General features: G+C 44.1%; 1 protein-coding gene across 1 annotated transcript in view; it reads left to right on the top strand.

Annotated features, from left to right (window-relative positions):
• Positions 1-3,043: 3,043 nt before the first annotated feature.
• NIPSNAP2 (nipsnap homolog 2) overlaps positions 3,044-13,224 on the top strand; it is a 28,208-nt gene continuing 18,027 nt past the window's right edge. The window contains exon 1 of the mRNA XM_075264931.1: positions 3,044-3,154. Within this exon, the coding sequence (XP_075121032.1) occupies positions 3,075-3,154 (80 nt within the window). The 5' untranslated portion in view covers positions 3,044-3,074. The remainder of the gene's footprint in view (positions 3,155-13,224) is intronic.

The following is a 13,224-nucleotide window of genomic DNA, read 5'->3' as shown; positions in this document are numbered from 1 at the left end:
AATTAAAAAGTACATCTAGCCCTGCAAAAAAAACACGATGTCAGAACAGTTTTTCCCTCAGAGTTTTAGGTGTAATTAATTTTTACAAATTTTTTCATAAGAGAACAAAGTGAACACACAATGCAAAGAAAAACAAGTAATATTGACATCACAACGACATGTGAGCAGTATTGCCGTAATCATCCTACAAAACACAGGTAAAAGGTCATTTTGGCTGTACAGTGAATGCCATAAAAACAAAGCACGTGAGAAAGTCAAGCAGATGCAGTACTCTCTTAATTCCATTTATTTAGGATTTTTTCCAGCTTCTGTTATATCATACGGAATATTAAACAGTACCATAATAATGTACAATTTGTCCCGCAAAATTAATTTCCTAAATGGCTATGTGAATGGAAAAATAAAAAAAGATAAGGATGTTGGAAGGTGGTGAGTGAAAAACAAGTGAAAGTTGGCTGTGGCGACAAGGGTTTAAAGTGAGGTTACATTCACATATCCTGATTTTATTCTAGAAACAAACTCAAAAAATCCATTATAAATACACTGCTCAAAAAAAATAAAGGGAACACTCAGATAACACATCCTAGATCTGAATAAATGAAATATTCTCATTGAATACTTTGTTCTGTACAAAGTAGAATGTGTTGACAACAAAATCACACAAAAATCATCAATGGAAATCAAATTATTAAGCAATGGAGGCCTAGATTTGGAGTCACCCCCAAAATTAAAGTGGAAAAACACACTACATGCTGATTCAACTTTGATGTAATGTCCTTAAGGGCTAGTTCACACGTGAACTGCCCGCGCGGATTTTGACACAGAGAGAGACGCGGCGACTGCTGCACTGAGCCGCGTCTCTCTCTTGTCAAAACCCGCCCGCCGCAACCATCGCGGTCGCGGCTTTCACCTCCGTTGTCGGCTCAAATGAATGAGCCAACATGGAGGGTGCTGCAGTCGGGCGGAAGCCGTGCGGCGCAGCCCGCGCGGCTTCCGCCTGAAGAAAGAGCATGTCGCTTCTTTTCTCCGCTAGCAGCAGCCCGCCGCTAGCGGAGAAAAGAAGCCCGGCGGTCTCCATAGACCACCATTATAAGGGGAGGTTTTGGACGCGAAATCCGCTGTCAAAAACCTCCCCTTATACTCACGTGTGAACTAGCCCTAAAACATGTCAAAATGAGGCTCAGTAGTGTGTGTGGCCTCCACGTGCCTGTATGACCTCCCTATAACTCCTGGACATGCTCCTGTATGGCGAAGAGATTTCACTGACTGTTCAGAGTTGTCCTGCTACTTGAGTGTAGACTGTGAGTTGAGGAGTGAGTGAGGCCCTGACTGGCTGCATCATCATCATCATTTTATACTGCCAGTGCTGTCTCCTCAGTCCTCACACTGCCTCCTGCTGGTGCACCCTCGACCTTCTCTCAGCTCCTCAGTGCCTCCTGCTGGTGCCCCCCCCCCCTATCCACTAGTGTACCCCTTCCCATTTAAGTTAACCAGGTCAACCCCCCATCACCATCTCTGGTGGTGCACCTCCAACCCCTTCTCAGTTCCCCATGTAATCCATTCCAACAAAGGCCAGTTTGTCTCTCAGTAGCCCTTACTAGCCCTGTATGGTGTTAAAAGCACTGGATAGATCAAAGGACATTATCCTCACAGTGTTCCCTGATTTCTCCAGATGAGGAAGAGCTCTGTGAAGAAGGTGGATGATGGCGTCATGATGGTATCATCTACCCCAATCCCCGACCGATAAGCAAACTGGAGGGGGTCCATAACAGAACTAACTAAAGGTCGGAGATCTGCCAGGACCAGTCTAGTCTAGGACCTTCACCAAGTGGGATGTCAGTGCTACAGGTCTGTAGCCATTAAGGTCCATTGGATGAGGTGTCTTTGAAACTGGTCCCACACAAGATGATTTCCACAGTTGTGGTGCCATTCCCAGCTCATATTGAACAAAGTAGTAACACCACACAGCTGGTCCAATAAATCGTAAGTAGCCTTGCACTGATTCCATAACAAATGCTGAAGTGGCCTTGGGCTGATAAACATAAGAAAAGCTTTCTTCTATCACGATTTTTACTTTTCTGACAAATGTATGAAGGGCTTTTTCTTCTATTACAAAAGTAAAGAAGCTTGACAGTAGAAAGGACAGAGGGACAGACAGACAAAAGCTTCCATCATGTTTTTAGGGTGGATGCTGAGAGCTATTTCTGAAGGAGCTGCGCTGTAGAAAAATAGAGAAGTCAGGATCAGTAGTTTGACCTAAAAAAAGGGTCCATTCACACAGAGTTTTTTAGTGAGGATTGTGGTGCTGAATCCATGTCAGAATCCACGTGGAAAAAAATAGAACTGTATTGGGAGGCTTTTTTTGGAGGCTGATTTTGAGGCGGATTCAGCCTCAAAATCAGCGCCAAAAACTCTGTTTGCACTGACCCTCAGGGTATGTTCACAGTGAGTTCATAACTTTTCTATTCGTTTATTTGAGAGTCAGTGCAGCTAGACTGTCAGGAACAGCCTTCTGACAGTGGGCTGAGATCGCTAACGGTACTGAAATCGCTTGTGAAGGAGCACACAACGGGAACGCCGACAGTGCGCTGAATTCAGCACACTGTCGGCTTTCTAGTGGTATACAAAACCGCATGTGCCCGAGGACCTGAAAAGTACTCTTTAAGGCATTTTAGGCTGTGTACTTAAGGGGTTAAAGTTAAGTTAAAGTTTTTGACTATAAAAATGTAACAAACCTCAAACATATAAAACTCCCAAACAAAACTTTGTATGTGAATCCAGACTTAAAAACATATTTATAATGGTAATAGTTAGTCTCAAAGTGTTTTATTTAACAATTTACATCCTAAGTAAACATTTGTCACATATAAAAACTATAAACTAACACTTTATCCCTGTACAATGCCGCGAAACAAACGCACGACGTCCCTCTAGTGGCTGACTTTAGCATTGCAGCTAATTGTAAAGAGTGTTTCCAAGACGGCAGCTCACCACCTGGCGGTGCCTGTCAGAATTACAGCACAGCTCCTCCTCCACTCCCTGACGTTCATTGGCAGCGCTGTAGGTTGTGCAAGATGGCGAGCAGAGCCATGTCCGTGGCATTGAGTAGGGCAGCGAAGATCCAGGCCTGCGGGCCGAGTGTTCTGTTGGTCAGGTGAGGATACACGTTTAGCATGTCTTGTGTCTGCAGTGTCACATCCTTAAGTCTTAGTGCAGTCTATTCTTTCCGAAGACTTTTGTAAGGAGCTGATCCCAACGTGTAGTGACAATAGGAGACTGCGGTCACTGTATGATAGTGTGTACAGCTACACTCCCTGTGGATGCGTTATTTTATGCGTTGTGTTGGTGACAGTGTGTCCTGTAGTTTGTCCCAGAGTGGCCCCTGTCTGTGACTGTAGACAGCTGGGAGAAGCCTGCTCAAGGTCACTGTCCTGCTTATGGCAGATGGCTTGTTTACTTCAAGACACCCCCAATACACTTATCAGGAGTGAACCCCAATCTCACCAGCCTGTGTTTGCCCTCCTCAACTTGGTCTGTTCTTGCTTTAGATGGCTGATATGTCTTTATATTTTATAACTATTTGGAAACTTTTTGTAAACAATCACATGACTTGTGTGTCTGGTCTGGATACATAGAAATATACCTGGAAGGTCTAAGATTAGAAATATACCTGGAAGGTCTAAGATTAGAAATATACCTGGAAGGTCTGAGATTACGCCTGACGCTAGGGTCACATGGGTGTAAAAAGCATCATCTGGATGGAACCTAAAGAATCACACCGCATCTACTGAGATTACCCCTACGTCTGGCTTAATGAGGGGCCTCTATCAATTAAAGGGGATGTCTATGTTATATAAACATACAAGCACTTTGTTCTCTGCAGTCACACTGCTCAGCGCCCTATTGATCTTTCTCTATTTCTCACGAGTGATGAAACATTGGCAGTGGCTTTGTACACATTAGCCTACAGATTGGCATAAAGCACTCTATTTTAAATAAATCATCAATATCTGATTGGTGGGAGTCTGACATTTAGGAACCTTGCAGATCAGCTGCTCAAAGCAGCAGCTGCACATGGGTGAACGCCACTTTACATGCCGGTCATGTTCATTCATCACATAGCTTGTTTGCAGCTCCCTACCATTCAAGAAAATGTGGCTGAGCTTCAGAACCACGCACTGCTCCGATGTAATGTGCGACTTTTTCAACTGCTGATCGGTGGGAGTCCAGTGTGTTGGACACTGACTGATCAGATATTGATGACCTATCTTAAGGATAGGTCATTAATATGTAACTCCTGGAAAACCCTTTTAATATTTAATCTTGAGTATCTGAATTTTACACAATGGATATTGAAGGCAGGGTAAAAGAGAGCCCCCATAGCTACGGTGGTGACTCTTTAGGCTGTGGTTTTGTTTTGTTTCATTAACTGGTTATTAAAAAAAATTAAACTGGTTTCCAGAGTGATATGACTGGCTCCTAAAATCTACAGTGATTTGTCTGCCCCCGTATTGAATGATTATTCCTGCATACGGTTAATCGCAGTGTAAATAATCCTTGTACCACACTCTTTCTAGAACCATCAGAGTGTAATGTGTTTGCTTTCTGATATTGAATCCCATTCATCTTATTTAGAGCTTTGCCTGCAATGGGCAAAATTGGCATTACTCAGGACTAGCCAGGCAACCTGAAGGTAATCGGCCTCAGCCTGTGGCCATAATGGTTGATGTTAGATAGGCCTCATGTACTGCACACACCATTCCAGTCACTGATATGCCTTCGCTCAGAAAAGTCGCCATATGTCCTCTTGTGCCTTTGTGCTGGCAGAAATATAGAATTATTCATCTATCACCTCAGTAAACCTTAAAACACCATTTTGTAGTTGGATTATCGGATTAGTCTACGTGAAAAATGGTTTCCGAATGCAATATAAACATTTGTATAATATACTGCCAATAAAAAAAATCCAACATCTTACATTAGTTTTTTTTTTTTTTTTTTATACCCTGCCTTAGCAGGAAGATTTGCCTCTGGCACAGGTGAAAATGTACCCTCTTCCCTTTGTGTCGGAGAATGTCTCCTCCCAGCACTCTTTAAATATTTTGGGCAATTTTTTTAAAATCTGTCTCGGCTTAGTCTTGAGGCCAGAACCTCTGATGCACAAGGAAAAAGGTCATGGAGGGGTTACCAGAGGCTCACAATGTTAGGCTATGTTCACACCAATGTCACCTATCATTGGATGACATCAACAGAGATGGAAATGCCCCCGCCACCTGTATCTGTTCCCACTGACTCTAATGTAAACAACATTTTTGTTTGCTTTTGGTAACAGAAAGCTTACATAATTTTTTTTACATTGAAGTAAATACAGACAGACGTCCAAAAGAGGGGGCTCCAGCTGTATCTGGTATTTTAATTTCCATTGCTCTCAGGGGTGTAACTAGAAAAGATGAGACCCCATGGCTAGCTTTTGATGGCAACCCCACCCTTCTCTCACTCCCTACACAGTATAATGCCTCCTTCTGGCTTCCACATGGTATGTTTCCCTTTATTGATCCTCTCACATAGTTTATTACCTCTTTATTGCCCCCCACCCACCCATACAATATATTACCTCTTTTATTGTATACTGTCCCTATTGCAGGCCTCCAGACATTAAATAAATGCCTCCGTAACAGGCCCCCATACCGAATGGGGCCCTTTAACAGGGGCACTTACTGTATGTAAGCCTGTAACAGGAGTGCTTACTGTCTGAGGGGGCTGAAACCGAGAACCCTTAGGGGACGTTCACACTACCATTGGTGTCCGACAGCAGTGTCCATAGCTACTGTCCGTTCAAGATTTTAGCAACGGACACTAGTTGCTGATTAGCAACATAACCTCCGCAGATGTCCGTGTCCTGACGCACTCGCCCAATAGTTCTATTGGCGAGTCCGTGCAGTGCCGCAATTCATGGCCATTAAGGACACGTCCTATAAATTGTGGACCACGGTTGCGGCCCAGTCACACCACGGATAAAATACCACATGGGGGGGACACCCCTGAGAAAAGCTGGTTGGATCATATATAGCAAGAAGTAACTGCTGTGGATTCCTGCTATCTTGTGGGGGGACACCCCTGAGAAAAGCTGGTGTGCACATATATAGCAAGAACTAATAGCTCTGTATCCCTGTTTTCCACCGTCCGTGGAAAGCTGGACTCCTGTCCCTGCAGTGTATAGCTCTGAGAAGAGTTGTTGTTCTTCTTCGTTTTTTCCCTGCCTACTACAAGCTAATACCTGTCTAGCCCTCAGCAGATATGTTTCTCTCCCTATCTCTGACCGCAAATCTGATGAATATGGCGGCGGCCGTTCTTATGAATCAGAGGTCACATGTTTTCGGCAGCCAATGGGTTTTTTCAAATTTTTTTTCGATGCCTCCGTTGTCATAGTTCCTGTCCCACCTCCCCTGCACAGTTATTGGTGCAAAAAACGTGCCAGGGAAGGTGGGAGGGGATACGAATTTTTACTGCGTATGCCGCGTGGTATTCGATTGGGAACGAATACCTCGAACGGCCTGATATTCAATGGAATACCTATTTGACCGAACGGTGTTCGCTCATCTCTAGTGTTAACTAAACAGAAGAAAACAGAAAGTTCCACGATATGTTACATACTGCATCGTCTGGTACATTATAAAAGAAAAAAAAACCTAAATACATTTCCATCCATTTTTTCTTACATACACAAACATATGGCATACTATGTTTTTGTGTGCTTAGGAAAAAAAAAAACCATTACGCTTCTGTTTGTGTCCATTTCTTTTTTTTACAACCATTTTATATGTCTGTTAAACGTATTTTACATGGATCCTTATCTGAAAGCTTTAGTTTTTGTTACATTTTCTCCATTGTACATAGCTCAGGAGGAGGAACACCACATATATTACATTACACATGTTACTATGTATATATGACCTTTCTAGCTATTTAAAGAAGAAAGTGGGTAGACGCACATAACTAGGATGAATACAATAACTCGATGAAGCCATTTTGTCACCCACCCTTGGCCTTTACTGGTAATGCTCTTTGGAATATGGGGGCAGATTTATGAAACTGTCCTTTTAGTGCTCTTGAGAAATGAACGAGGCTCTGTGAGTTTTTCCTTTAGACAGTTTGATAAATCACGTTTACATGCTGGAGCAAAGCTGCTCACTTGCCATGAAATCCACTTGTCACTTGTTTATCCAGAGCTGTCTCATTTACCGTATATACTCGAGTATAAGCCAACCCGAATATAAGCCGACCCCCCTAATTTTACCACAAAAAATTGGGAAAACTTATTGACTCGAGTATAAGCCTAGGGGGGAAATGCAGCAGCTGCTGGAAAATTTAAAAAATTAAAATGGCCGAGTTCTTGGGCGCAGTAGATACTGGGGAAGGGGAGGGGGTGTTTTGGTTGTCTGTCTGCCCATTCCCTGAGCTTGAGGACTGGGTTTTTTACCCCCAGTTGGAATTCAGCCTGGCTGAATATAGGGTATCTGCAGTGCTCCTATTAACCCCTTCCCGACGGAATAGGAGCACTGCAGATCCCTATATTCAGTAGACCGGGCACTTTCAGACACAGGGATATCTAATGTGTATGTGTGTCACAGTCATTTTCTACTTTGAGGGCAGGTTCACACTAGCGCCCAATCTCCGTTATGCATAACGGTTTCGCCATGGGCAGCAGAAGACGCTCACCAACAGACACTGAATGTCGGTTTCTGTCCTCTCCCGACAGAAAACGGAAACCTGCATAACTGAGATCAGGTGCTGGTGTGAACCTGCCTTTATATGAATTATAGGGAAAGGAGTGATTTAGAACTTTTATTTATTTAATTTTTTATATATATTTTTTTTAAACTTTTTTTTTTTACAATTTTTTTTTTTAGCCCCCCCTGGGGGATTTGAACCTGCAGTCATTTGATTGCAAGTCCCATAGACGGCAATACAAGTGTATTGCCGTCTATGGGAGATTCTCTACATTACTATTACAGCTGATCATAGACCAGCCGTAATAGTAATAAAGTGATGACAGGCCTGGGAGCCTTCATTAGGCTCCCAGCTGTCGTCGGAACAGGTCGGCTACTGCGAGCTCGCTGCGCAGGAGCCGGCCTGCATCTTTAAAGGTATGGGGCAGGCCTAAGGGGGGAGGACATCTCCGGAGGGGGGAGGACATCTCCGGAGGGCACCTCCGCTGTAACACTTACAGCGGAGATGCCGAAGCTTATGCCTACAATCAGAGATCGCAGGCATAAGCTTCAGCATCTCTGTTGTAAGCATTACAGCGGAGGTGCTGGTTTCTATGGCGACCGCTCTGCAGAGCGACGCCATTACACTTACATACCTGGCATCCAGACGGGGCGGGTGCCGGGGCCCAAAGCATCGCCGCGCTCCTGCTAGGAGCGCGGCGATGCTGTACATTAAGAACTGCAGAAGTACTTACGGTACTTCTGCTAGCAGGGCAGGAAGCAGCCACACGCCGGGTGCGGGCCTGAGCTTACGTGGCCACGTCACCCGGCGTGTGATGGAGTGGTGGGGGGGCGGGGTCTGCTATCCTGGCCTGCTAGCAGAAAATTACTGTAATGACCCGAATATAAGCCGAGGAGCACTTTTTCAGCACAAAAACTGTGCTGAAAAACTCGGCTTATACTCGAGTATATACGGTATGTCTCAGCACCAAGCAAATCTTAAGTACCAAAACACATTGCTACAAATCGTGCAATCCTGTGGACTTATTCATGCAAAAGTTGTTTTTTTTTTTTTTTTTTAATTATTATTGTTAACATGATGTATAAGCAATGCATCAAAAATCAGGGCATGGCCTATATTTGCTGTTTAAAATATACTAATGAACTATGAAAACATGTGCTGTACTGCAACATGGTCACCGGGACAGATTGGAAGCCCCCCTGCATTCTGCTGCATATTTGGCCCCACATTATAGGCACACTCTGTTTTGTACATGGGGTCTTAAAGGATGGTAATTTGAGCTGGGAGGGGCTTGGGAAGCCCTGGAAGGATAAGCAATGCCACAGAAACACTTTTTGCTAAATTTGCATATATATGTGTTACCACTATTTTAGCGGTCCACTTCTCCATTCTGGTACTCCCAGGGAGAACAACAATGGAGAGGGGACATTAGTGTTAACATAGCATAACCAAAGTTTTAGCAGTATTATTATAGATTGTGCAATCTATGGCCAAAAGTATGTGGCTATCTGTATGAGATTGTTGAACATCTCATTTTAAAGAGGACATTTCATGTCTTCGGACACATGTGGGGGGTAATACACTGCTAGAAAGCAGACAGTGTGTTGAATTCCGTGCACTATCTGCTTTCCCGTTATGTGCCCCACTGTCAGACGGAGTGTTCGTTACCGCCCAGCAATGATGCTAAGCTGTGAACGATGCCCCCACAAACCTCACTCTCACCCACGACTGTACTCGTCCATAGACTAGTACTGGGGGGCGTTTTTCATAGCTTAGTGTCATCGCTGGGCGGTAAGGATGCCCCCTCTGACAGTACAGGGCTATGGACGAGTACTGTTAGGGGGAGGTGTTCCTCACAGCCCAACTAGAGTTTGAGGAACGCTTTTCTGACAGTGGGCTGAGATCGGTAATGGCACCAACCCTGGGGCACATAATGGGAAAGCCGACAGTGCGCTGAATTCAGTGCACTGTCAGCTTTCTAGCAGTATATAAAACCACATGCCCGAGGACATGAAAGGTCATCTTTAATGGAATGTGTGTTAATGTGGGTTTTGGGCCTATTTGCAGCTATAACAGTCCCCATTCTTCAGGAAAGGTTTTTCACAAGATGTTGTACTAGCTATTTGAAGCTAACATTTTGGATACTGACAGCATCAACAGATCAACGGACACTATGAGCCTGTGACAACTAGGGCATTGTAGTGGCAAGGCAAAGAACCTATTCAGGAGTCCAAATGGTCTGAATTCATTGGGGCAGATTCAATAAAATGATCTAAAAGCAAAACAAGAACCGATTTCAAAATGAGCCTGTGGGTCATATAGAGCAGGGGTCCCCAACCGACGGTCCGCGGACCAGTACTGGGCCGCGGGGCATGTTGCACTGGTCTGCGTACCGACGACGAGGAGTCAGCAGCTGCTGTGGAGCCTGAGAGTGCCCGGGGTTGAGCCAGGAGCCGCTAGCCGGCTCCACAACACTGACGCTTGGTGAGCAAAGTGTGGGGTTGAGCCGAGACCCGCTGTATGTCCCGGATTCTAGTACTATGCAGGACATGCAGCGGGTCTTGGCTCCACCCCGCACTCGCCTACCAAACTTTGGGCAACTACATTACACGTCACTTGTCCCTGTGACGTGTAATGTAGCTGTAGTGAGGCTGTAGTGAAGTTAACAGCAGCATTAGGAGTGATATCCGTCATCAGTAGCCATCTTCATAACAGTGTCTGTCATGAGTAGCCATCTTTATAACCTGCAGTGTCCGTCACTTTGCACTTTCTCTTGTGTTTTCATATGTACATGGTTCTAATCTACACCCCCATGCTTAACTCCGCCCCTATCCACACCCCTTCCCGCCCCCACCGGACCATAGAAAAATTGTCTTGCTGAAACTGGTCCCTGGTGGAAAAAAGGTTGGGGACCACTGATATAGAGGACATTTCACCACCTTCAACGAGTCCAGATTTTTACATCAATTCATAGTGGCTGCTACGCTGCTTGTTCCAGAGTTGGAATTTTTTTCTCATTCTTGTTCCTGAGCAATCATTACTGTTAGTTTTGATGTGCTATTCAGGCTCTGTACTATCAGGAGGGCGGCAGGAGCAGGCAAGGGGTGTGATTCTGACAGTCGCTGCCTCTGATTTGAGCTCTGAATCATGCCCCCTTGCCTGACACTGCTCTTCTGACATTACAAAGTTTAAAAAGAACCTGTCCGGTCGATTTGTGACACTAAACCACCCATAGGTCTTTATAGACTGGGGGTTCGTTGTTCCAGGTAGCCATGTCATAAAACCATCTGTGCCTGCATTTAAAAAAATAAACCTTTTATACTTGCCTAGAGATGAGTCCTCTCTGGTGCTCCCAGCGCCTGCGCAGTTCTTAAAGGGGCTCTATCACTAGGAAAAGTCATTTTTAACTAATCACACCTTTGCATAGCCTTTAGAAAGTCTATTTCACACCTACCTATAGTATGTAGATTGCCTCAGTGGTTTCTGAATAAGTCCGTTTTTATTCATATGCTAATTAGACTGGTGCACGATAGATCGTGCACACCTCTCCTGTTGTTTCCTATGGGAGACTGCTGCTGATGACTCGCTTCCTGTTTGCCTCACAAACATAGAAGATAATAGGAGAGAGGAGGCTGCTGGGAACTTCCTGTACTGGCTGGAAGCTCATTAGCATATGAATAAAAACTGAGTTATTCAGACACCACTGAGGCAATCTACATACAAAAGGTAAGTGTGGAATAGACTTTCTAAAGCCTATGCAAGCATATGTTTAGATAAAAATGACTTTTCCCAGTGATAGAGCCCCTTTAAGTGAAGTCAAGTACATACACCCCAGCTTCACCGCACAAGTGCTGGAGGTACAGCACATGTGCACTGAAGCCAAGTGAAGAACTGGAGTACTGGAGTGATTGGTACAGTGGCAGGGTAAGTATAAAGTTTTATTATTTTTATTGTGGGCACAGGTGGCTTTATAACAGGGACACTAAAGCTCCTAGTCTATTATGACCTGTGGGTGGTGGTTTACTGTCCCAAATCATCCTGACACATTACTTTTAAATAGCACATCAGGCACCAAAACTAACTACACTTGTTGCTCAGGAATGGTGGGTCTAGAGAGAAAATTCCAACTGGGCTGGAATCGATGAAAGGGCAGATGTTAACAGATGATAAGAACTTGATTGGGATACAACAGTGAATGACAGAATTGTGGAACTTATTTCCTTATTACCTTATAGAGTTGATTCTACAGTTTTCAAATATTAAAATTCCAGCTTTGCAGCCCCATTGTCATGTGATTATATGTAAATGTGGGGGGAAGTGCTATGTGTGTAAATCCATGGTTATACTAGGGTATTGAATTGTTGACGGTCCAAAATTAGTTTATTATAATGTTCATTAGATAATTCAAAGTCCTCTCTCGAAAGGTAATTATTGACTACATGGAGACACTAGATACCAGGCCAAAATGTCCCGTGCAATATTTACAGACCTTGCCATCCAGATTCCATTATTTATGATGCACCTTTTATTCCTGAAGTTTGAGCACGTTCGCACTCCTGAAATAAGTTTCCTTATCCTAATTGTAAGCAGTAATGGTTGTCATATAACCATTTTTTATCATTGCTGGCTTTAAAGGGATTCTGTCATTAAAACAATTTTTTCTTCCTAACACGTAGGAATAGCCTTAAGAAAGGCTATTCTTCTCCTACCTTTAGATGTCCTCTCTACACCGCCGTTCCGTAGAAATTCCGGTTTTCATCGGTATGCAAATGAGTTCTCTCGCAGCACTGGGGGCGGGCCCCAACGTTCAAACAGCACTGGGAGCGTCCCCAATGCTGCGAGAGAAATCTTCAGCGCCGCTTGTTTATTTCCGCTGCAGTGTGGTGTCTTGGTCTCTGGATAGCGGAAATTTCTTTTATGCTTTTGTGATAGGAGGAGTTATTAAAGCAATAACAGGTTATCCAATGTAATACAATCAGTGCCTATAATGTGTGCAATGTTTCAATATTCCAGTGCCAGAAACTGCATTGGAAAACTCTTGCATTTGGAGAAGTAAATCACAACTCTTCCCACCATAGCCTATACTTTAAAAGGCACTTAAAAATGTGTTAAAAACATGTGAAAAAAAGTTCCTGGGCGACTCCTTCTATCACAAAAGCAGAAAAGAAAGATCCGCAATCCAGAGGTCAAGACACCACACTGCAGCGGAAATAAACAAAAGACCTCCCTATTGTGTTTGGGCCATTCCATTCCCCTATCTCCATGAAATATGCGGAGAGAAAAAGTCCTGCAAGTAGCACTTTTCTCTCTGCATTTTTTGTGCAGAAACCACACGGACCCCATGATAGTCTATGGGATTCGTGGGTTTCCTTAGCTAACTGCTTTTTTAATTCTGATAGGTTTCCAGTCGGGGGGTCCCCAAGTGGTTCCCCCGAATGGAAACCCAAACACAGATGTAGACCATGCCGTAGGTAAATAAGCACTTGGCAGAAT

The sequence above is a fragment of the Leptodactylus fuscus genome, chromosome 2 (genome assembly GCF_031893055.1).
Source record: "Leptodactylus fuscus isolate aLepFus1 chromosome 2, aLepFus1.hap2, whole genome shotgun sequence".
Classification (NCBI taxonomy): Eukaryota; Metazoa; Chordata; class Amphibia; order Anura; family Leptodactylidae; genus Leptodactylus; species Leptodactylus fuscus.
Note: the sequence above shows the minus strand (reverse complement) of the source record. Positions and strands in the feature narration are given on the sequence as shown.